Raw genomic sequence first — 23249 nt, forward strand, 5'->3', positions numbered from 1 at the left:
GGTGTGGAGCTGTTTTTCTGGTGACACTGTCATGATGTATTTAGAATTCAAGGCACACTTAACCAGCATGGCTACCACAGCATTCTACAGCAAAAGCTGTCATCAAGGCAAATGGTGGCTACTTTGAAGAATCTAAAATATATTTTGATTTGTTTGACACTTTTTCGGTTACTACATGATTCCATATGTGTTATTTCATAGTTCTGATGTCTTCACTATTATTCCACAATGTATAATATAGTAAAAATAAAGAAAAAACTTTGAATGAGTAAGGGTGTCCAAACATTTGACTGGTACTGTATGTCTTTCATGATTCATTACTTTTACCATGACTTCATCTAATTTCAGGTCTTCAACTGAAGACAATTCTAGATATTGCTATATGATTCTATAAGTGAAATTGTCCAGTACGGCACAGAACCCTAATTGGCAAAATCACATCAACACATCTCAACAGTTTAAAAATGTGTGTATGTATACTTCTTCAAACCATACGACATCCACTTGGCACAATTTCCTCTGATACCTTAAACTCTCCATTCTTCTGCCAAACTACAAACCAAGATGGTGGTTTGGTGGTTACTTAATTGTTGGTTCCTGAGTGCTAACCGTATTGGACTTGTACTGTGACATACTACTGAAGTTCTGGTCGGGCGAGAGGTTGATGCGGCGTACATTGAGGTCTGAGGCGAACGCTCGCGCTTTCTGGTAGAAGAAGAGTGAGAGCTCCCGGTCAACCAGAAAGTTGTGGTAGATCGTAGCCAATCGTGTGCAAAGCTGGAGCTGGGACTTCTTGTTGCCGAGGTCCATGGCTGCTGCCAGCGCCAGGTGGTAGTACCCCGCGGCATCGTAGGGGTCCTAAAGGTCAAAGGTGAAAGGTTATGGGACAGGGTTTAGCGGTGAGATTGGATGGGTTCAGTGGAGGAATCGTTAATGGTGTTTCGGGTCCATGTGAGTCAAGCAGTCTTATGAGTGGGAGAATAGGAACACAATGAAATGCAAATTCATGCATCTTCTTGGATCCTCTATGTTTTTCAGGGTTGGGGTCAACTCCATTATGACATGGAATTACTCCAAAGGAGTGCAATTCAAATCCTGTATTGACTGTAACTTAAGGTGGAATTGACTTCAACAACTCTCATGTACTCTTGTCAACCATCAGTTTTAAAATCAAAACCATTTGTATTTCTTTTCAATAGTGCATTTCAAACCTAAAATGCAAAAAACTGTCCATGTATAACTTCCATTGTTTTCAGATCATTTTACCTTCAGGTCATAGAAGATAATGTCCCCTAGCGTCTGATAGACTCGTACGTAGTACAGGGTTTCCTCATCAAACTCCAGGGGCGAGGGGCAGAGGGAGAGGGTCTTCAGGTAGTAGTGTTCAGCCAGTTCAAACTGACCCAGACAGTGGTACAGGGTGGCCAGCCGGTGGAAGGCCACGCGCTCATTTAGACGATTTCCTATTTCAAAATAGACAACCATCATTTTATTAGTATTTCTTTAATGAATGAGCTATAACCAGGCTATGGCGTTTGCACTTGTTTCTTCTTCCCTGCTGATAATGGCTATTTGTCCGTTTTATTCTACCAAACTTCATTGAATGCATTCATGTAGGTTGCTGTGGATAAGAGGATCTGCTAATTGTAAATACAAGTAAATACAAGTAAGAATCTCACACTACCCCCTCGACCCTACCAACTCGCTCAGAAGGTCATCAGTTGTCACGTGTTGTTGACAAAACTGAGGTTGACTTCCAGAAAGGGGCAAGGGGGAACAATAAACCCAACAACTTTGGGACACACTCATTACTTGAATGATGCAATTTATGTTCCAATTTTTTGAATAATAAAACAAGCATGAAATTCAAATGAACAAATCCCCCTGTCATTTTACAAGATATAAACCTCAGTAACAGTTAAACATTTAATTTGGGAGGTATTTCATCTTGTATGTGTCAAGTCTCGAAATCAGACATACAAAAATACACATGGTATATAATTAGACACGCCTCTCCATTCTTTTGTGTGAAATTGCGATAAACTCAAAAATAGTGGAATCCCATAAGGCATGGCGCTATTTCTGGACTAATTAGGCCCTACATCCTCCATAGTTTTTACACCCTCAACTTTGGGACACTTGTGCATATGGTGGAGGCGTGCGTCAACTCGCAAATGGAGGGCAGAGGGGCTAGGGGAAGGAGAAAGGGGTGATTTGGGATTCAACCTAAGTCTGACATCTGGTGGCCATAGCTAGAATACACTGGCTCTGTTGTGTCCTACCCAATGTAACACTGATGTCCAGGGCGGCCTGGGCGTACTCCACGGCCTCTCCATACAGCTTCAGTTGCAGTAGCAGCTCCACCAGCTTGTTAGACAGCCTTAGTCTGGCCTCTGTACTGCTGGTCCTCACAGCGATGGGCAGGGCACGGTCCTGGAGGCACACATGGATACACACACAGGTGAGATCACCTACAGTACCAGTCAAAAGTTTGGACACACCCATTCATTCAAGGGTTTTCTTTATTTGTACTATTTTCTACATTGTAGAATAATAGTGAAGACATCAGAACTATGTTGAGATGTGTATGTTGGAAAAGCATTCCTCATGAAGCTGGTTGAGAGAATGCCAAGAGTGTGCAAAGCTGTCATTAATGCAAAGGGTGGCTACTTTAAAAATCTCAAATATAAAATCTATTTTGATTTGTTTAACACTTTATTGGTTACTACATGATTCCATGTGTTATTTCATAGTTTTGATGTCTTCACTATTATCCTGCAATGTAGAAAATAGTACAAATAAAGAAAAACCCTGGAATGAGTAGGTGTGTCCAAACTTTTGACTGGTTCTGTACATGTACACACACAAAGACATTAGGTCACACACACACATGTAGACATACACATGCATGGATGTACCCACACACACCCTCTGTCCTACCCCATATAAGCAGCATGTGTGTGTACCCTATAGAAGCAGACAGCCTTCTCTCTCTCCTGGTTGAGGTTGAAAAAGACATCCCCTGCTGCCTCCAGCAGCTGTAGGATAAAGTGTGTGTCTCCTGTACTCAGGCCCACATCTTGGGCCACCTGTGAGGAATACAAGAATCAATAAGTCAATGTAACTCTGAGTCAATGCTGTCTGCTCTGTATAATAGAATAAAATACAGTAGAATAGGTTCTGACCTGTACATAGAGGTCCACCAGTTCGGTTTGGCCCAGCATTTGGTATATCTTCCCAGCCTGCAGCCAGGCATATGCCTCCTTTTCCTTCCGGCCCAGGTCAATGAAGATACCCAGGCTACGCTTGGTATAGTCCAGAGCCGACCGCCTAGCACTGGATACGAAGATAGAAAGGAAGGGGCAGAAATGTTATAATTTGCTGCCAACTAGAGACAGACAGACATACACACATCTCACACACTCACACACACCCCTGCCCACTCCACACACACCTCTCTGTCCCCAGACTGAGGTATAGCTGGCTGATGGTCTCCAGCACCTCCCCCTCCTGTCCCCTGTCTCCCCGGGTAGCCAGTATGGCAAGCTGATGTTCGTTGTAGATTATGCACTGAGCTTCGTCAGAACATACAGCTCCGTACAGGTGGCACAGACGCCGCGTCGCACTTAACTGACCTGAGACACACATAACATGGATGGATAGAGTCAGGACAACATAGCAACAGTATATACACGGAGTGTACAAAACATTAGGAATACCTTCCTACTATTGAGTTGCATCCCCTTTTGCCCTCAGAACAGCCCCAGTTTGTCTGTGCATGGATTCTACAAGGTATGGAAAGTGTTCCACAGGGATGCTGGCCATGTTGACTCCAATGCTTAGATAATTAAGTTCTGGTCAAATCACAAAAAAAGAACACAACTTTTTGGCTTATTCAACACCCTAAAATTGCCACATTCTATTATTTGCCAAAATTACACAAGAATGTTACAAAACCTCCAGGGCGCCCTATTGTAAAGGACATGGACTCAGTAACGGCGCCTTTATCAACTTTTGTTGATTTTTTTATTTTATTAGACCACTTGCAGAACAGCTCACCTCCTTTGTAAAGGACACCAGCAGTATGATATCTATTATTGAACCTATTGATCCTCTCCCTCTCCCTGATAATACTTTGTTACTTTTGATTTTGAGTCGTTATACACAAATATTCCACACGAGGGCGGTAATTGAAGCCATGGAACATTTATTTTGCAACGTGACCCTAACTATGCTAATTTGTATGTGGGTTTCATGGAGAAACAGTACATTTTCAATCCTCTCAAAAATGTTTTCTTGCTCAACATTATTATTTGGAAACGGTACATTGATGATATTTTTGTTTTATGGTGGAGTGATGCACAACAGCCCTAGGCATTCCATGTGTTTCTTAACTCTTGTTCTGAGCACCTGAGATTTACTATGCAATCTGACACACAAATCAGTTCCCTTGATCTTCCGATTTTGTGTGGGGATAACGTTCTATACACTGATATTTACAGGAAACCTACTGATCGAAACAGTTTTTTTGAGGGCTGATAGTTGTCCGCTTCCCAAGAAAAACAGTTTCCCCTTCAGCCAATTCTGTTGAAACAAAAGAATTTGCCAAAAACTATCAGATTTCAACAGCAATGGTCAGATTAATACTGCCACTGGGAAATTCAAAACACATCGATACATGACCTTTTTCAAGGACAGTCTCGCAAAAAAGCATTCTTGCATTCTAACTACCACTCGATTTCGTCCCGACATTATATCGGCATTGAACATGTTACCCTCCCTAGGAGAGGGGGTGACCTCAAAAATGTATTGTTAAAACGAGAGAGGCTGTGTGGATCTCTGCTGGGAAAGTTAAATAAAAGTTACATTTAAAAATGTCTTTACATTTAATTTAAATACCCTTGCTCCCTTCGGTCTCAACGTAGACTTTGATCTGCAGTGTTTGTCATTATACCCTGACAAAGACAAGTTGGCTGGATGTCATTTGGGCGGTGGACCATTCTTTATACACAAGGGGAACTATTGTCCTTGAAAAACCCAGTAGCGTTGCAGTTATTGACACAAACCGGAGCGCCTGGCACACACTACCATACCCCGTTCAAAGGCACTTAAATATGTTGTCTTGCCCATTCACCCTCTGAGTGGCACACTTGTCTCAAAGGGATCATAGCTTTCACTTGGATTCACCTGGTCAGTCTATGTCATGGAAAGAGCAGGTGTACATAATGTTTTGTACACTCAGTGTATATGTGACCAAAAGTGATTCAATCCTCTCCTGCAGGCCACAGGACTGTTAGCCTGCTAAGCTCGAGTGGTTAATGGATACGGACTCAAAACATATTTGGGGATGAAATGATGAATCAGGAATCTTCTATGTGGAATTAATTTCACGTGTGTGTGTTTTTGTGTGTGTGTGTAAGTTGACCATTTCTATGCGTAACACACTTACACTGAGAAAAGGAGGTAAGCAGTAAAAACACTTACTGTCTAAATGGTTTGACTTAATGGCCATCAGCAGAGCCCACTCAAAGTAGATCTTCCCTCTTTCCAGGAATCTCTGGTTCACACAGTGTTGTCCCAGCTCCAGCAGCACTGTTATAAAGTTCACCTCATGCTCCTCTCCACTCAGCTCTGAGAACAGCTCCACGGCTTCCGTGAGATGCCTCTCCGCCAGACCCTTGAATTTTATTTTGGGTGAAATAATATATACAGTGGGGAGAACAAGTATTTGATACACTGTCGATTTTGCAGGTTTTCCTACTCACAAAGCATGTAGAGGTCTGTAATTTTGATCATAGGTACACTTCAATTGTGAGAGACGGAATCTAAAACAAAAATCCAGAAAATCACATTGTATTATTTTTAAGTAATTAATTTGCATTTTATTGCATGACATAAGTATTTGATCACCTACCAACCAGTACGAATTCCGGCTCTCACAGACCTGTTAGTTTTTCTTTAAGAATCCCTCCTGTTCTCCACTCATTACCTGTATTAACTGCACCTTTTTTAACTCATTACCTGTATAAAAGACCTGTCCACACACTCAATCAAACAGACTCCAACCTCTCCACAATGGCCAAGACCAGAGAGCTGTGTAAGGACATCAGGGATAAAATTGTAGACCTGCACAAGGCTGGGATGGGCTACAGGACAATAGGCAAGCAGCTTGGTGAGAAGGCAACAACTGTTGGTGCAATTATTAGAAAATGGAAGAAGTTCAAGATGACGGTCAATCACCCTCGGTCTGGGGATCCATGCAGGATCTCACCTCGTAGGGTATCAATGATCATGAGGAAGGTGAGGGATCAGCCCAAAACTACACGGCAGGACCTGGTCAATGACCTGAAGAGAGGTGGGACCACAGTCTCAAAGAAAACCATTAGTAACACATTACGCCGTCATGGATTAAAATCCTGCAGCGCATGCATGGTCCCCCTGCTCAAGCCAGCGCATGTCCAGGCCCGTCTGAAGTCTGCCAATGACCATCTGGATGATCCAGAGGAGGAATGAGAGAAGGTCATGTGGTTTGATGAGAAAAAAAAGAGATTTTTGGTCTAAACTCTACTCGCCGTGTTTGGAGGAAGAAGAAGGATGAGTACAACCCCAAGAACACCATCCCAACCCTGAAGCATGGAGGTGGAAACATCAGTCTTTGGGGATGCTTTTCTGCAAAGGGGACAGGACGACTACACCATACTGAGGGGAGGATGGATGGGGCCATGTATCGCGAGATCTTGGCCAACAACCTCCTTCTCTCAGTAAGAGCATTGAATATGGGTCGTGGCTGGGTCTTCCAACATGACAACGACCCGAAACACACAGCCAGGCCAACTAAGGAGTGGCTGAGTACGAAGCATCTCAAGGTCCTGGAGTGGTCTAGCCAGTCTCCAGACCTGACCCCAATAGAAAATCTTTGGAGGGAGCTGAAAGTCTGTATTGCCCAGTGACAGCCCCGAAACCTGAAGGATCTGGAGTAGTTCTGTATGGAGGAGTGGGCCAAAATCCCTGCTGCAGTGTGTGCAAACCTGGTCAAGAACTACAGGAAACGTATGATCTCTGTAATTTCAAACAAAGGTTTCTGTACCAAATATTAAGTTCTGCTTTTCTGATGTATCACAAATACTTATGTCATTCAATAAAATGCTAATTAATTACCTACAAATCATACAATGTGATTTTCTGGATTTTTGTTTAAGAATCCGTCTCTTACAGTTGAAGTGTACCTATGATAAAAATTACAGACCTCTACATGCTTTGTAAGTAGGAAAACCTGCAAAATCGGCAGTGCATCAAATATTTGTTCTCCCCACTGTATACTAAACAAAAAATATGAACGCAACATGCCACAATTTCAAAGATTTTACTGAGTTACAGTTCATATAATGAATTCAATTAATTGAAATACATTTATTCGGCCCTAATATATCACATGACTGGGAATACAGATATGCATCTGTTGGTCACAGATACCTTTATATAAAAAGGTAGGGGCATGGATCAGAATACCAGTCAGTATCTGGTGTGACCACCATTTGCCTCCTTCAGCACAACACATCTCCTTTGCATAGAGTTGATCAGGCTGTTGATTTTGGCCTATGGAATGTTGTCCCACTCCTCTTCAATGGCTCTGGATATTGGTGAGAAATGGAACACTGTCGTAAAACCTCAATCCAGAGCATCCCAAACATGCTCAATGGGTGACATGTCTGGTGAGTATGCAGGCCATGGAAGAACTGGGACATTTTCAGCTTCCAGGATTCGTGTACAGATCCTTGTGACATGGGGCCATGCATTATCATGCTGAAACATGAGGTGATGGCGGTGGATGAATGGGACGACAATGGGCCTCAGGATCTCGTCATGGTATCTCTGTGCATTCAAATTGCCATTGATAAAATGCAGTTGTGTTAGTTGTCTGTAGCTTTTGCCTTCCTGCCTGCCTGCCCATACCATAACCCCACAACCACGGCACTCTGTTCACAACGTTGACATCAGAAAACCGCTCACCCACACAACTCCATAAATGTGGTCTGTGGTTGTGAGGCCGGTTGGAGGTACTGCCAAGTTCTCTAAAACAACGTTGAAGTTGGCTTATGGCAGAAAAATTTACATTCAATTTTCTGGCAAAAGCTCTGGTGGATATTCCTGCTGTCAGCATGCCAATTGTAAGCTGCCTCAAAACTTGAAACATCCATGCAAATTTTACAGTACACTTTTTATGTCCCCAGCACAAGGTGCACCTGTGTAACGATCATGCTGTTTAATAAGCTTCTTAATATGTCACACCTGTCAGGTGGATGGATTATCTTAGAAAAGGAAAAATTCTGGGATCTTTTATTTCAGCTCATGAAACATGGGACCAACACTTTACATGTTGTGTTTATATTTTTGTTATGTGCACATCTAGCAAGATGTGGATTTGATCCTAGAGGATATCACCAGAAAACATCAATTAAAACATTTATTTTCAAAGTGTTCCCCGATGGTAAAACAAACCCTGTCGAATGTAAAAGACAAGAAGAAGTTGCAAAACCAAAACATTTACAACCCTACCTTAGCCCCAGCCTTCAGACTCAGCAACCCCAGGTTAGCCTGCGCGACCGCCCAGTTGGCCCTGAGAGAAGGGTTTATTTCACAATAAGGAAACATTATATAGTATCAATAGCAGTGAAGGATGATCTATTTGATACAATGTACAAATTGAAAACACACAAGAATGATCATTACCTGTCCTCAAACTCCTCACACACATAAATGGCCGCCTGGTAGCTTTCTGCCGCCCTCCGCAGGTCTCCCGTGCATCGAAGGGCCACACCCCTCATGTTGTGGACCAATCCTTAATGATTAAATTCATCAATCTTAATTTTTTCAATTGGGAAATTTGACAAACAGCCAGGGTACAAACATACTGCAGATATAAACGTAAGAAAAACAGCAACGAGATCAGACCTTCCTGTGGAGTAGTGCAGTGTTCTGGCATGGAGGCCAGCACTGAGTCTAGAACATCTAGTGATACCTCCGGTTGGCTGTCACAGATGTGCAGCCATGCTAGCCACACGAGGGCGCTGATGCGTTCAGGGCTGCTAGTGGCGCCCGATGATGATGACGGCCCGCAATGATCGTCTATGAGAGTGTGCATGGAGCGCACCGCGCGTCCTAGTTTCCCGTGTTTCTGAAACAGTTGGGATAGACAGAGTGTTAGTGCCTGGCTTAGAGTGTTGTCACCATTGCCACCGACTCCAGCTAATTCCCCAGTGAAAGAGAGCGACCGGCTCAGATACAGAGCCACTTGAGCTGGAATGGTGTATTCCTGCTTCCGGATCCCATAGAGTCTGGCAGTGTTCTCCAGCACTAGCCCCATTCCATTCAGACAATCGGCTAGCCTAGCGGACGGATGCATTGTGGCTCTCCTGGCTGAGCTGACACAGAGATGGGGGAGAGAGAGCTGGTTGTACAGTCTCCCCAGGCTCAGGTAACCGTGGCTGGGCCTGACGCTCCGGACACCTGCTGGCTCTGCCGAGAGAACTAGAAGTCTCTCCAAGAACGGGACAGCGTCCGCCCCCTTGCCTCGCCTCCAGTGGAGCTTTGCTAGAAGGAAACAAGCACGTGCTTCAGCCATCTTGTTATGAGCGAGAACCGCTTTCTTCAGGATGAACTTGAGAACTTCAGAGTCTTTTTCTACAGTAGAGACGCAGTCAGGGATACCCATAAGCAATGCAGCAATCCGCTCTGACAAAGCAAAGTACTTCTCTGTGTTTTTTTGCATGAGATAGATCACAGCTAGGTTTACGTAGATGTTAGCTAGCATTAGCATGTCCGTGAATCCATCTCGAGGGATGCTGAGGGCCTCCTCGAAGTAAACTCGAGCTTGGGAGAATTTTGAACTTCCCACGCAGAGTTTCCCCAAAAGCAAACAGAGGCGGCTCTGCGACCAATGGAGACGCTTCTTTCTGGCCGTTTCCCTGGCTATGCCTAAGTATGCCACCAATTCGTCAATGTCATCCGAGTGGCCGTTGAAAGTGGCAAGGAGCAGTTCTGGGGTTTGTCCGTAGAGCGTGCCAAAATCTGGCTTGTAGTCAGAGCCGCCCAGAAAGGATAGAAGAGGAAGGAGTTTCTCTTGGTTGATGATGGTGCCTTCCTCTACTGGGTGGACAGTGAAGTGAGGCCCACTGGGTAATGTAGTCTTAGAGGACACACTGTGGTCCTCCAGAGTTCCGTTTGTCATCACAGTCGCACAAGGCATTTTCTCCTTCCTTTCTTGTAGAATCTCTTCTATCTTCCTCTTCAGTTCTGCTTGTTGGTGAGCGTCCATGTTTCCTTGGGAACCATCTGTAAGACATTAGATGAAGATGACTATTTATGATATGGTGGACATGTGGGTGGAGCCAGAATAAATTCATTATTTGAATATTGTTTTATGTTGAGAAGAAAAACAATGTAATACTCAAACCCAACTGTCCAGACTGTGCTAATTGTACAAAGCAAACAATAAATACACCTACTTTGAGTTGGTTCCTTTGGATAATCTGGTTGATCAATCAGATCTGGAATAAAAGGGATAATTCATGAATCAATATCAAAACTAACCGTCTTTTCACAGTATGGCAGTCGTAGAGAGCTGTTCATCACGAACAAAATGCGCTTGCACATTTCTCCATTTCTGTCTCACCAAGTTTGTAGACGGATCCAACATCATTCTGGGAGATTTTCTTCAGCAAGGCAATAGTTTCTTCTTTGATCTGCTCTTCTTTCAGGTTAAAAAAGAACCTTTCTTCTTGGTCTAGGAATATGTCCGCCGACCTAAAAAGGGATTGATGAAGCAAAAAAAGGTAGAATAATAACACTTTTTAAAAGGAACGCGAGGACCTTCTATGTGTGTTTGAACATCTAATTCACCATGGCTCTGAAAGCATTGTCCAAAGTCTATGTATATTTACTGCATACACTAGAATGGCCAATATCATAGAGCTGCATAGTTGCAGGGAAACATCATGACGCAGTTCATCAAAATATAACTCATCAGAAGGATACACTTACAAAGGATATCGGCTGATTGATTGAATGATCGATTGATAGAACTCAGGGAGATACACTTACTCACAAAGGGTATCATCAGCTGGCTTGACCAGTGTTGTCATCACCAGTCCCACCTCTCCTGTCCTCTCCAGCCTGCCAGTGAACCAATCGAAGCAAGACACCAACAGGCCCACAATGAGGATGTGATCACCCTGCTCCAGGCTCAGCTCATCTGGTCCTCCTGCGTCATACTCCACAATGGCAATGCAGGAGCCTGTGGCTAGTATGGGGAGAGGAGGATACAGAGAGGGAAGGATGGAATTAGAATTTTAGGGTTGGTTTAGAACCCCCCCCCCTAGTGGGTTTAGAATTCCCCCAATAATTCAAATTCTATGGGAAAGAGACCGGACGGAGGAGACCTTAGATCTAAGGTATGTCTAGGTAATTATCCTACAGGTGGGAGACTGGGAAGTCAATGAAGAATACTACAGAACTAGATTACATTGATTTACTGTGTAGAAATCTGTACAGTGATGGAATCTGAACTGCTTACCAAACTGGTAGAGGAAGTCACATGCTGCCTTGCCACTACCAACTAAGATGTTCTCCGCACAGGATTTCAAGAACCATCTTTAAGGAGGGAAACAATGTCAAGTTTATTTCCAAAATGCTATATATCAATTTTCAGAAATGTTGGTAAATGAGCTTTTATTGTTTAATAAATGTATGAATGATATTGGTGTGTTTTTTTCTAGCTAATCTATCTATCTAATCTAATCATGGCATTGGGTTGTTCAAAGACAGACATGTATTAGATTTTAAACAATCACGATGGTTTCATTTCAGAAAGACATAAACAAATATATTTACAAAATAGTACATATCCGCCTCCCTCCTAGAGAAATAAGCAGTGCTGCTAGGTTTAACACAGTCAAATGTAACAATTCACTTTTTATTTTATAAAGAACTGTACAAATGTCACATCAAAAAAAAATTCAATATATTCTTTAAAGAATTAAATTACAGGAGGTTGGTGGCACCTGAATTGGGGAGGATGGGCTCATGGTAATCGCCGGAGTGGCATAGGTGGAATGGTATCCAATACATCAAACACGTGGTTTCCATGTATTTGATGCCATTCCATTGGCTACGTTTCAGCCATTAGTATGAGACATCCTCCCCTCGGCAGTCCCCACTGAATTAAATTAAGTAATATGAGATCTGTATTTAAAACATTTACATTTAACACTTTAGCAAGTGTTCTTATTTCTTCTATTAAGTAGGCAAGTCAGTTAAGAACAAATTCTTATTTACAATGACCCTAACCCGGACAACGCTGGTCCAATTGTGTGCCACCCTATGGGACTCCTAATAACGGCCGGTTGTGATACAGCCTGGAATTGAACGAGGGTCTGTAGTGACATCTTTAACACTGAGATGCAGTGCCTTAGTCTGCTGCGCCACTCGAGTGACCAGAGTGACTTATTTTTAGTGCATTCATCTTAAGATATCTAGGTGAGACAACCACATATCACAGTCAAATGTAAAGGATACGAGCATTCTATTCCAGCTATACAATGGATATATACAGTTGAAGTCAGAAGTTTACATACACCTTAGCCAAATACATTTAAACTCAGTTTTCACAAATCCTGACATTTAATCCTAGTACAAATTCCCTGTCTTAGGTCAGTTAGGATCACCACTGTATTTTAGGAATGTGAAATGTCCGAATAATAGTAGAGAGAATTATTTATTTCAGCTTTTATTTCTTTCATCACATTCCCAACAGAAGTTTGCATGCACTCAATTAGTATTTGGTAGCATTGCTTTTAAATTGTTTAACTTGGGTCAAACGTTTTGGGTAGCCTTCCACAAGCTTCCCACAATACATTGGGTGAATTTTGGCCCAATCCTCCTGACAGAGCTGGAGTAACTGAGTCAGGTTTGTAGGCCTCCTTGCTTGAACACAGGGCTTGACTTTGTTGTTCTTAAGCCATTTTGCCACAACTTTGGAAGTATGCTTGGGGTCATTGTCCATTGTCCATTTGTGACCAAGCTTTAACTGATGTCTTGAGATGTTGCTTCAATATATCCACATAAATTTCCACCCTCATGATGGCATCTATTTTGTGAAGTGCACCAGTCCCTCCTGCAGCAAAGCACCCCCACAACATGATGCTGCCATCCCTGTGCTTCACGGTTGGGATGGTGTTCTTTGGCTTGCAAGCCTCCCCCTTTTTCCTCCAAACATAACAATGGTCATTATGGCCAAACAGTTCTATTTTTGTTTCATCAGACCAGAGGACATTTCTCCAAAAGTACAATCTTTGTCCCTATGTGCAGTTACAAACCGTAGTCTGGCTTTTTTATGGCGGTTTTGGAGCAGTGGCTTCTTCCTTGTTGAGCGGCCTTTCAGATTATGTCGATATAGGACTCGTTTTACTGTGGATATAGATACTTTTGTACATGTTTCCTCCAGCATCTTTACAAGGTCCTTTGCTGTTGTTCTGGGATTGATTTGCACTTTTCGCACCAAAGTACGTTCATCTCTTGGAAACAGAACGCGTTTTCTTCCTGAGCGTTATGACGGGTACGTGGTCCCATGGTGTTTATACTTGCGTACTATTGTTTGTACAGATTAACGTGGTACCTTCAGTAGTTTGGTAATTGCTCCCAAGGACGAACCAGACTTGTGAAGGTCTACCATTTTTTTCTGAGGTCTTGGCTGATTTTGAAGGTAGGCCTTGAAATACAGGTACACCTCCAATTGACTCAAATTATGTCAATTAGCCTATCAGAAGCATATAAAGCTATGACATTATTTTCTGGAATTTTCCAAGCTGTTTAAAGGCACAGTCAACTTAGTGTATGTAAACTTCTGACCACTGGAATTGTGATACTGTGAATTATAAGTGAAATAATCTGTTCTTAAACAATTGTTGGAATAATTACTTGTGTCATGCACAAAGTAGATGTCCGAACCGACTTGCCAAAACTATAGTTTTTTAACAAGAAATTTGTGGAGTGGTTGAAAAGCAAGTTTTAATGACTCCAACCTAAGTGTATGTAAACTTCCAACTTCAACTGTAGTGTTTTGCAAAGAAACACATTTTAAGACACATCTGAGAACAGTCATATTTTACACACATCTGTAGATACCCATAATAAATTATTTCTGATGAAAAAACACAACGTGAAAAATTGGTGGATATAACATTTTGGAAATAAACTATTCATTAATACAGTACCAGTCAAAAGTTTGAACACATCTACTCATTCAAGGGTTTTTCTTTGTTTTTACTATGTTTTTTCTACATTGTAGAATAATAGTGAAGACATCAAAACAATGATGAAATAACACCTATGGAATCAAGTGTTAAACAATTGAAAATATATTTTATATTTTACACAGTCATCAAGGCAGAGGGTGACTACTTTGAAGAATCTAAAATATATCTTGATTTATTTAGCGCTATTTTGGTTACTGCATGATTCCATGTGTTATTTCATAGTTTTGATGTCTTCACTATTAATTCTACAATGTATAAAATAGTAAAAATATAGAAAAATCTTTGAATGAGTAGATGTGTCTAAACTTTTGACTGGTACTGTATATATATTTATATTGCAGAATATTAACAGTGGTGAAATTATATGGTGAAATTATATATTTTACTGACTGGTGGAAGGGTATGACGGGCTCCAGGGCTGGTTTGGGCTTGGTCCCCCGGGCCCCATCCCCCAGGGACAGTACAGTCCACCCCGACCCCAAGAACGGGGGCTCGAACAGGGCTATGTCCCCCTGCTCCAGGTAGAGGTCACTACCAGAGGTGGAGCTGTCAAACATCTGGGTGGAACTGCAGCTGGCGAAGAAGGAACCTAAGAGAGGGGAAGAGATTTGGTAAGATTTTATTTCAAGGGCTTCTAGGAATGTATAACATTGTACCTAATATCTGATAAAATCACAGCTAGCAAATTTTGTTCCATGGAAGTTGTGGGAATGTACGTTTTTGGTGTCCCATTGGTTCTGGGAACAAAGTCATATGGTTGTCACGATCGTTATATAAATAATCGGACCAAGGCGCAGCGAGAGTAGAGTTCCACATATTTATTACAGTGAAACTTCAAAACAACAAAGAATCAACGAACGTGCAATACGTAGCGCACATAAGCACACACAAACATTATCCCACATCGCACACACAAACAATACCCCCCCCCCCCCCGAGTTTTGTTGATGCGTGGAATGAAATATATCTGTTTTCAAATAACATTCTTAGAACGTCCTTTGAACGTTACTAATATTTTCTTGTGTTTTTTAATGGAAAGTTTTCTTAATGTTCTGAGAACATGAGTTTAAATAGAACCATGAGGAAAACTGCAAAAAAACGTTATGCTGAAGTACTGACATTCCAACAAAAGAACGTTGTTTCTTAACATTCTCTGAACATTCTGAGAACATGACTTTAAATAGAGACATGAGAAAAACCTGCAGAAAACATGATGCTGAAGTATTGAAATTCCAACAGAAGAATATTGTTTCTTAACTTCCTCTGAACGTTCTGAGAACATGACTTTGAGGAAACCTGTAGAAAACGTTATGCATAAGTACTGAAATTCCCACCTAAGAAACATATGGTCCTCAGCTGGGTATCCTGCACCATTCCCAGAACATTGTGGGAAGGTTGTATGGAAAATAACCATAGGACAACCACGCTCTCAGAAACATATGGTTTTCAGAACGTTATACGCTAGTTGGGATAACTGTACTATCTTATAACACTATAAGATTTTTTTTGAGGATTTGGCATGATTGGACTAGGGATTGAAGTCCCAACCTTCCAATCTTAGGTCGGACACTCTAACCATAAGGCCACTGAGTTGGTCAACAACAATGCACATTGCAAACATAGAAAAAAGCTGTCAGTCAGATATCCTCATGTTAAAATTAACAGCAACATTTTAGGAATGAGTTGAGAGTCAGAGAGTTACCCTCTTGCATGAGAATGCCTTTGTACATTAGGTTGAGAGTGTCCTCTTGGATAGAGATCTCTATGCCCACGTTCTTCTGGTCCATAGAGCTCAACCAGAAATCCTGGTCTAGGAGCAGGTTCTCCATGCACTGACCCAGAAAGCCTGGGGAACAGAGGTCAGAAGTTAGAGCGCAATAGGTCAAAGGTCAGCCAGAGGTCCTGGTCCAGCAACAGGTTCTCCATACACTGGCCTAAGAAGCCTGGACAACAGAGTTCAACAGGTCAAGTTAGTGAGGAAACTGTCATTTAAAGTCCTATTCCAGTTGGTATTTACCTAGTATTTGTTAAGAAATTATGTAGCTAGTACTTTCATGTTCAAAGAAAATATAACTCATTTGATTTGAACATCTAATTAATCAAATTCAAATGCATTTATAAAGCCCTTTATCATCAGCAGAGGTCACAAAGTGCTATACGGAAACCCAGCCTAAAACCCCACACAGCAAAGAATGCAGATGTAGAAGCACTGTGGCCAAGTTTCCTCTTATCCCATACAAACAGAGTAGGTTGTTCCGTAGTTTCCCATATCTGTGTGTTTATAAGACATACCCATTGTGTAATATGTGGTGAACTTCCATATCTCTTCGAATGTTTTGAATGCGACGAATATAACGTTTTCTTCACTGTTGATGGTGACCAGCCTGGCAGAGAGTTCCTTAAGAACAGGAGAGGAGAACAGAGGAGAGGTTGAGTTGAGTCAATTAAACCTGTTTGGTCAATATGAAGCAATGTAATCTGTAAGTAAGATACGTATTGGTATTCAATGTGAACAATCACAAACTGATAACAAAACCATCTAAAGGGATACTTTGGGATTTGGGCAATATATCTACTTCCCCAGAATCAGATTAACTCGTGGATACTATTTTTATGTCTCTGTGTCCAGTATGAAGGGCAATATATCTACTTCCCCAGAATCAGATTAACTCGTGGATACTATTTTTATGTCTCTGTGTCCAGTATGAAGGATGTTAGAGGTAGTTTTGCAAGCCAATGCTAACTAGTATTAGCACAATGACTGGAAGTCTATGTAGCAGCAAAGCAGGTTATAACAAATCTGCAAAAATGGCTCCACCATACATAAGGCATTCCTTCCATTCAATCTATCTTTACACACTTGCGATAATTCCACAAAAGCTGTGACAAAGCATGTTGACCAAGTGGGGTGTGACTGAGAACAGTATCATAGCGAATGCGGTTTAGCTGTACATATTGCCTCAACAAGACTTACTTGGATACATAAAGGTTGAACGAAGAGGGTCATACCGTAAAGAGAGCGTTGACCTCCGCGCTGTCGGCCTCCAGGAGGCAGAGTTTCCCCCGCAGCACTTCCTGAGACCCCTCGTCTGCAGGGTGCCTGTCGGGCCCCTCCACGATGGCCAGCAACATGGGTAGAGCTGGAACACAACGTGACAGGAACACAATATGATACAACAACATGTAGGCAGGAAGCCTGTCCGGCCACTCAACCATGGCCAGCAGCATGGGCGACGCTACAACAATATGATACATCTAAAATGGCACCCTATTCTTTATACAGTATAGTGCACTATGTTGACCAAGACCCATAGTGTGTGTGAGCGTGTGTGTGTCAATCTGCTCCTTTGCGATGGACATTGAGTACTTTAAAATACAATTCGTTATAATACACTCCAATCAATATCTGTCTCTAAATCTCCATTATAGTCTATGACAAGCTGAGTATGAGCAATTCTTCTCTAGTTAATGTTTTGTAGGAAAGTGGTGACAGAGATATTCAGGTGACTCAATAATAAAACAAGAACATTGCATTTTAAAACACCATGCTGAGGTAATTAACTTCCTCATCACACAATTATAGCCTATTATATACCATCCAAAGGTAGGTCAAATGTTTAGGTTAAGATTTGCCATAGTTAGAGACAAAAAGCAACTAGAAACTCTCCGAAATAATGTCAATATGCTGACCAGTATAGTACTAATACTTTATCCTCAATTTTGCTTTACTTCCTATTTCTTTATTAACTGAGGGCTATTTTGGAGCCTACCATATCACTAGTCTGGTGACATTTTGACTGACTGACAGTGTGACTGACCTACAGAGATTAATCAATGACTTCAAAGAGTCTTTCTCAGGCTCTCTCAGGTCCAAGGTTGCAAGATAGTTAAAGTTCACTGTCAACCACATGATTTACCATAAGGAGAAGTGAATTCCTAGCCTGGTCCCAGATCTGTTTCTTCTGTCTTGCCAACTCCTATGGTCACTGTGATGCTAAATGTAACAATGACCATAAGAGTTGGCAAAACAGTTCAACAGATCTGGGACCAGAAAAACAAAATTCAATGTCACTTCGCCTGCCCTAAATTAATTTGAGGTTTTTTAACGATAATAAGTCTACAATGGTAGTGTGGATCAAACTACTAGAGCAGAAGGCAACCAACTGAACCCAAAACACTGTTTGTGGTCCTCAACCCCTGCTATTGATATCCTGATATTGGAAAAATCAGTCTGCATGAACTATGAAATATCATGATGGTTCGTAGCAGAATGTCAGTGAAAACCCACAGTTAAATAACAGAGCTCATCTTAGAGAGAGAGAGGGAGAGAGAGAGAGAGAGAGAGAGAGAGAGAGAGAGAGGAGAGAGAGAGAGAGAGAGAGAGAGTGAGAGGAGGGAGAGAGAGAGAGAGAGAGAGAGAGAGAGAGAGAGAGAGAGAGAGAGAGAGAGAACCCATGAACCATAACTACTCCAACTGCCGAAGCCAAACCCCAAACTCTCTCCACTCCTCATTAGAATACTGTGGTTGGAACTTTTGTCAAATTCCATTCAATTTCATGAAAGTTCCACATTGAGAATGAAGTGTCTGATATACATGCATGAGAAGATGGAATTGACCCCTTTAACTGGTGTCAAATGTCTGGGTCCATCCCCAAAGCATCTCAGAGTAGAAGTGCAGATCTGAGATCCGTTTTGCTTTTCAGATCTTAATTAATTACATGGACAGGTGGGACCTGATCCTAGATCAGTTAAATGTTACCCGTTGGGAAGCTGTCTTCAGACGTTGACATGGTTCCCCTTACACTGCCAGCTTCTCTGGAGAATGACCTCTCTGTAATAAACAGGTGCCTTGGTTATGAATAGAGAGACACAACACATTATAAGCCTTGTCATAAGACATTTTAATGGGTCATACATGCTTAGAACAAGTCATAACTCTTTGTACTGGAATGCTTTTTAAGTTAAGTGGTAACAACGTATTACCAACTATTGAAGACAGAATTTATACTATTGTGATAAATATACAAAAAATGTTTAACTGGGTGGTTCGAGCCATGAATGCTGATTGGCTGACAAATGTGTTATATTAGACCTTATATCACGGGTATGATAAAACATTTATTTTTACTGCTCTAATTACGTTGGTAACTAGTTTATAATAGCAATAAGGCACGAGGGTAATTGGTATATGGCCAAAATACCACGGCTAAGGGATATTCTTATGCACGACAACGCAGAGGGCCTGGATACAGCCCTTAACTGTGGTATATTGGCCATTTGCTACAAACTCCCGAGGTTCCTTATTGCTATTAGAAACTGGTTACCAACGTAGAATGCAAGATTGTTAAAAAAAAATGGTAACAAATCAAACTTTCTATAACTTTGTAGTACTTCATTGTTCAATTTGGTGAGTCAGAGGGTGACATGTCTTTCATGTTGTTTATTATGACAAGTGCAGGAAAGAGAGAGCGAGAGAGAAAGAGAACGAGAGAGAGAGAGAGAGAGAGAGAGAGAGAGAGAGAGAGAGAGAGAGAGAGAGAGAGAGAGAGAGAGAGAGAGAGAGAGAGAGAGAGAGAGAGAGAGAGAGAGAGAGAGAGAGAGAGAGAGAGAGAGAGAGAGAGAGAGAGAGAGAGAGAGAGAGAGAGAGAGAGAGAGAGAGAGAGAGAGAGAGAGAGAGAGAGAGAGAGAGAGAGAGAGAGAGAGAGAGAGAGAGAGAGAGAGAGAGAGAGAGAGAGAGAGAGAGAGAGAGAGAGAGAGAGAGAGAGAGAGAGAGAGAGAGAGAGAGAGAGAGAGAGAGAGCGAGCGAGAGAACAGGAGGCATCTGCCAAGCTCTGATTTCATAGTGTCCCCATCTAAACAGGAAGAATAGAAAGGGAGGGGAAGGGGAACAAAACAGACCACCATAGACCTTCAAATCATCAAGTTGTCAAATAATTCAATCAATTGGAGCTATTATGACTATTTTTAGTACTAGACAATCAATCATCAAAATATTAGCATGGTCAAATTAGTTTTACATTCGATATTAGGTGGATATTTGTTTTTTCTCTCATCAATAGTTATTGGACCAAGCATGCCATCACTATGAAAATGATATATTCTGAATCAGGGGAGGATGGACAGAAATTCACAACTTTTTTCAGTTGTTAAAATGTAGATAGAATTTTTGTTGTTGCTTTCAATCTTCAATGGATCTTCAAATCATCATGATAATTCAAAATGATATATTCTGAATCGGGGGAGGATGGAAAAAATCATCAAAATGATTCAGTCAAATATAGTTTTACAGTCATTAGGTGCACATTTGTTTTTTTTCATCAAAACTATTGAAGACTGAAAGCCAGAAGAATATTCTTGTAATACATTTCAAAGCAAAAAAAAAGCAGTGGATTTGTGTCCATACTTACTCCACTCAGAATATATAATTTTCATAGTCATGGCACGCTTTGTGTAAGATGTATTGAAGATTGAAAGAAGAAAAATATACAGTACCGATCAAAAGTTTAGACACACCTACTCCTTTAAGGGGTTTTCTTTATTTTTACTATTTTCCACATTGTAGAATAATAGTGAAGACATGAAAACTATGAAATAGCACATATGTAGTAACTAACCTTGATGACAGCTTTGCACACTCAAACCATCAAGCGCTATGATGAAACTGGCTCTCACAAGGACCACCACAAGAAAGGCCCAGAGTTACCTCTGCTACAGAGGATAAGTTCAGTAGAGTTACCAGCCTCAGAAATTGCAACCCAAATAAATGCTTCACAGAGTTCAAGTAACAGACACATCTCAACATCAACTGTTCAGAGGAGTGAATCAGGGTGAATCAGGCCTTCATGGTTGATTACTGCAAAGAAACCACCACTAAAGGACATCAATAATAAGAAGAGACTTGCTTGGGCCAAAAAACTTGAGAAATGGGCATTAGACAGGTAGAAATTTGTCCTTTGTTATGGAGTCCAAATTTGAGATTGTTGGTTCCAACTGCCGTGTCTTTGTGAGATGCAGAGTAGGTGAACGGATGATCTCTACATGTGTGGTTCCCACCGTGAAGCATGGAGGAGGAGGTGTGATGGTGTGGGAGTGCTTTGCTGGTGACACTGTCTGTGATGTATTTAGAATTTAGGGCACACTTAACCAGCATGGCTACCACAGCATTCTGAAGCAATACGCCATCCCATCTGGTTTGCTCTTAGTGGGACTATCATTTGTTTTTCAACAGGACAATGAACTAAAACACACCTCCAGGCTGTATAAGAGCTATTTGACCAAGAAAGAGAGTGATGGAGTGCAGCATCAGATCGACTGGCCTCCACAATCACCTAACCTCAACCCAACTGAGATGGTTAGGGATGAGTTGGACCACAGAGTGAAGGAAATGCCGCCAACAAGGGCTCAGCATATGTGGGAACTCCTTCAAGACTGTTGGAAAAGCATTCCTCATGAAGCTGGTTGAGAGAACGCCAAGAGTGTGCAAAGCTGTCATCGAGGCAAAGGGTGTCTACTTTGAAGAATCTAAAATACAAGATGTATTTTTATTTGTTTAATCCTTTTTTGGTTACTACATGATTCCATACGTGTTATTTCATAGTTTTGATGTCTTCACTATTATTTCTACAATGTAGAAAATCGTAAAAATAAAGAAAAACCCTAGAATGAGTAGGTGTGTCCAAACTTTGGCTGATGCTGTACATATTTCAAGAAACAAACAAAGTGGTTGATTCTGAATATATAATTGTCTTAGTCATGGCAGTCTTTGGTAAGAGCCATTGAAGATTGAAAGTCTGAATATTTTTCTCTCTCCAAATTTCCCCACAAAAAAAAACAGCTTGTAGATTTTTGTCCATCCTCCGCTGATTCAGAATATATCGTTATCATAGTCGTGGCATGCTTTATGTAAGAGCTATTGAAGATTGAAATCAGAAATCCTATTTTTATTTTTTTAAAGTATTATTCTCCATCCACCCCTGATTCAGAATATGCCATCTTCATATTTATGGCATGCTTGGTTCAATAGCTATTTAGAAGAGAAAACCGAATAACCACCGAATATCCGATATAAAACTAATTTCACCTTGGTCAAACTATTCCTAAAGATTATCATTACCTAAAGGTTTGTATTTGAGAAAACAAATACATCTAATGATTATATAGGCCTTGGCCTGTAATATATCCCAAAATAGTCCTAATTAATAACAATATCAAGGTAGACTACTACTGCAGAGGGTTGTACATCTGTACTTTTTTACTTGTATCACTTACTCACCCATTTTTCTACTTCGGGTGATAGTCTCAATTTTTACCGGATCATGGTGATGATGCTTGTGGTCATCTGCTGAGAGCTTTCTCCGGTAACGGCGACTCGTGTCAACTCCGTTACCCACCGCCACCGGGACCGGTTCTACCTCCTGTTCCGCATTTGACATCTTCGATCAAATAGTTTCCCACTTCTCCATGTAACCTTAGCGGCTCTACCGAAAACTCCGCGATCGACAGTGGGTCACGCGCCACCGCGCCCTCCTTGCGCCTCACGCGCACTATCCACGCAGAACGCATAAGGGCTCATAAACTTTTACTATCCCGTCGAATATAACATGAAACGTTTGAGTAAACCCCACACTTAGAGATGTACTGTCATCGAATAATAGCAATATGGTGTTGTCAACTTGTTACTTGCGGTATTCTAAAGTTATATATTTAGAGAAAATCGCTGTTTTTCTTATAGATTTCCCAACATCATCAGAATTGTCATGTCCTTTCCTGTGACGCTTGGCTCATGAGACACTCCAGTTCACTGTGTCACAGGTGCGGAGAAAGTGCACTGAACAGGTTAATAATCCCTGACTAAACAAATAACGTTTCTTTATTTTCCAAAAACCACAGCGCTGACTGTTCTGTCAACAGAAACAGGAATTCCCCGTTTTAAATATT

At 41.4% G+C, this 23249-nt stretch overlaps 1 protein-coding gene across 2 annotated transcripts; it reads right to left on the reverse strand.

The window, feature by feature from the left end:
* Positions 1-211: 211 nt before the first annotated feature.
* On the reverse strand, positions 212-23032 carry LOC124014527 (SH3 domain and tetratricopeptide repeat-containing protein 1). Of its 2 annotated transcripts, XM_046329628.1 has the most exons (20): positions 22585-23032; positions 19072-19143; positions 17322-17452; positions 16605-16710; positions 16015-16158; positions 14703-14901; positions 11573-11649; positions 11101-11299; positions 10673-10803; positions 10506-10547; positions 8953-10332; positions 8731-8839; positions 8557-8617; positions 5485-5677; positions 3455-3635; positions 3186-3336; positions 2967-3089; positions 2283-2433; positions 1267-1463; positions 212-858 (listed from the first exon to the last, which is right to left on the reverse strand). In XM_046329628.1, the coding sequence occupies exons 1-20, from the start codon at positions 22742-22744 to the stop codon at positions 580-582; spliced, it is 4086 nt and encodes a 1361-aa protein (XP_046185584.1). In that variant the 5' UTR covers positions 22745-23032; the 3' UTR covers positions 212-579. The 2 variants fall into 2 exon arrangements, with proteins under 2 accessions (XP_046185584.1, XP_046185586.1); XM_046329630.1 differs by lacking the exons at positions 16605-16710; positions 17322-17452; positions 19072-19143; positions 22585-23032 and having other exon boundaries at positions 16041-16158.
* Between the last annotated feature and the right edge of the window lie 217 nt (positions 23033-23249).

The sequence above is a fragment of the Oncorhynchus gorbuscha genome, linkage group LG25, assembly GCF_021184085.1.
Source record: "Oncorhynchus gorbuscha isolate QuinsamMale2020 ecotype Even-year linkage group LG25, OgorEven_v1.0, whole genome shotgun sequence".
Lineage (NCBI taxonomy): Eukaryota > Metazoa > Chordata > Actinopteri > Salmoniformes > Salmonidae > Oncorhynchus > Oncorhynchus gorbuscha.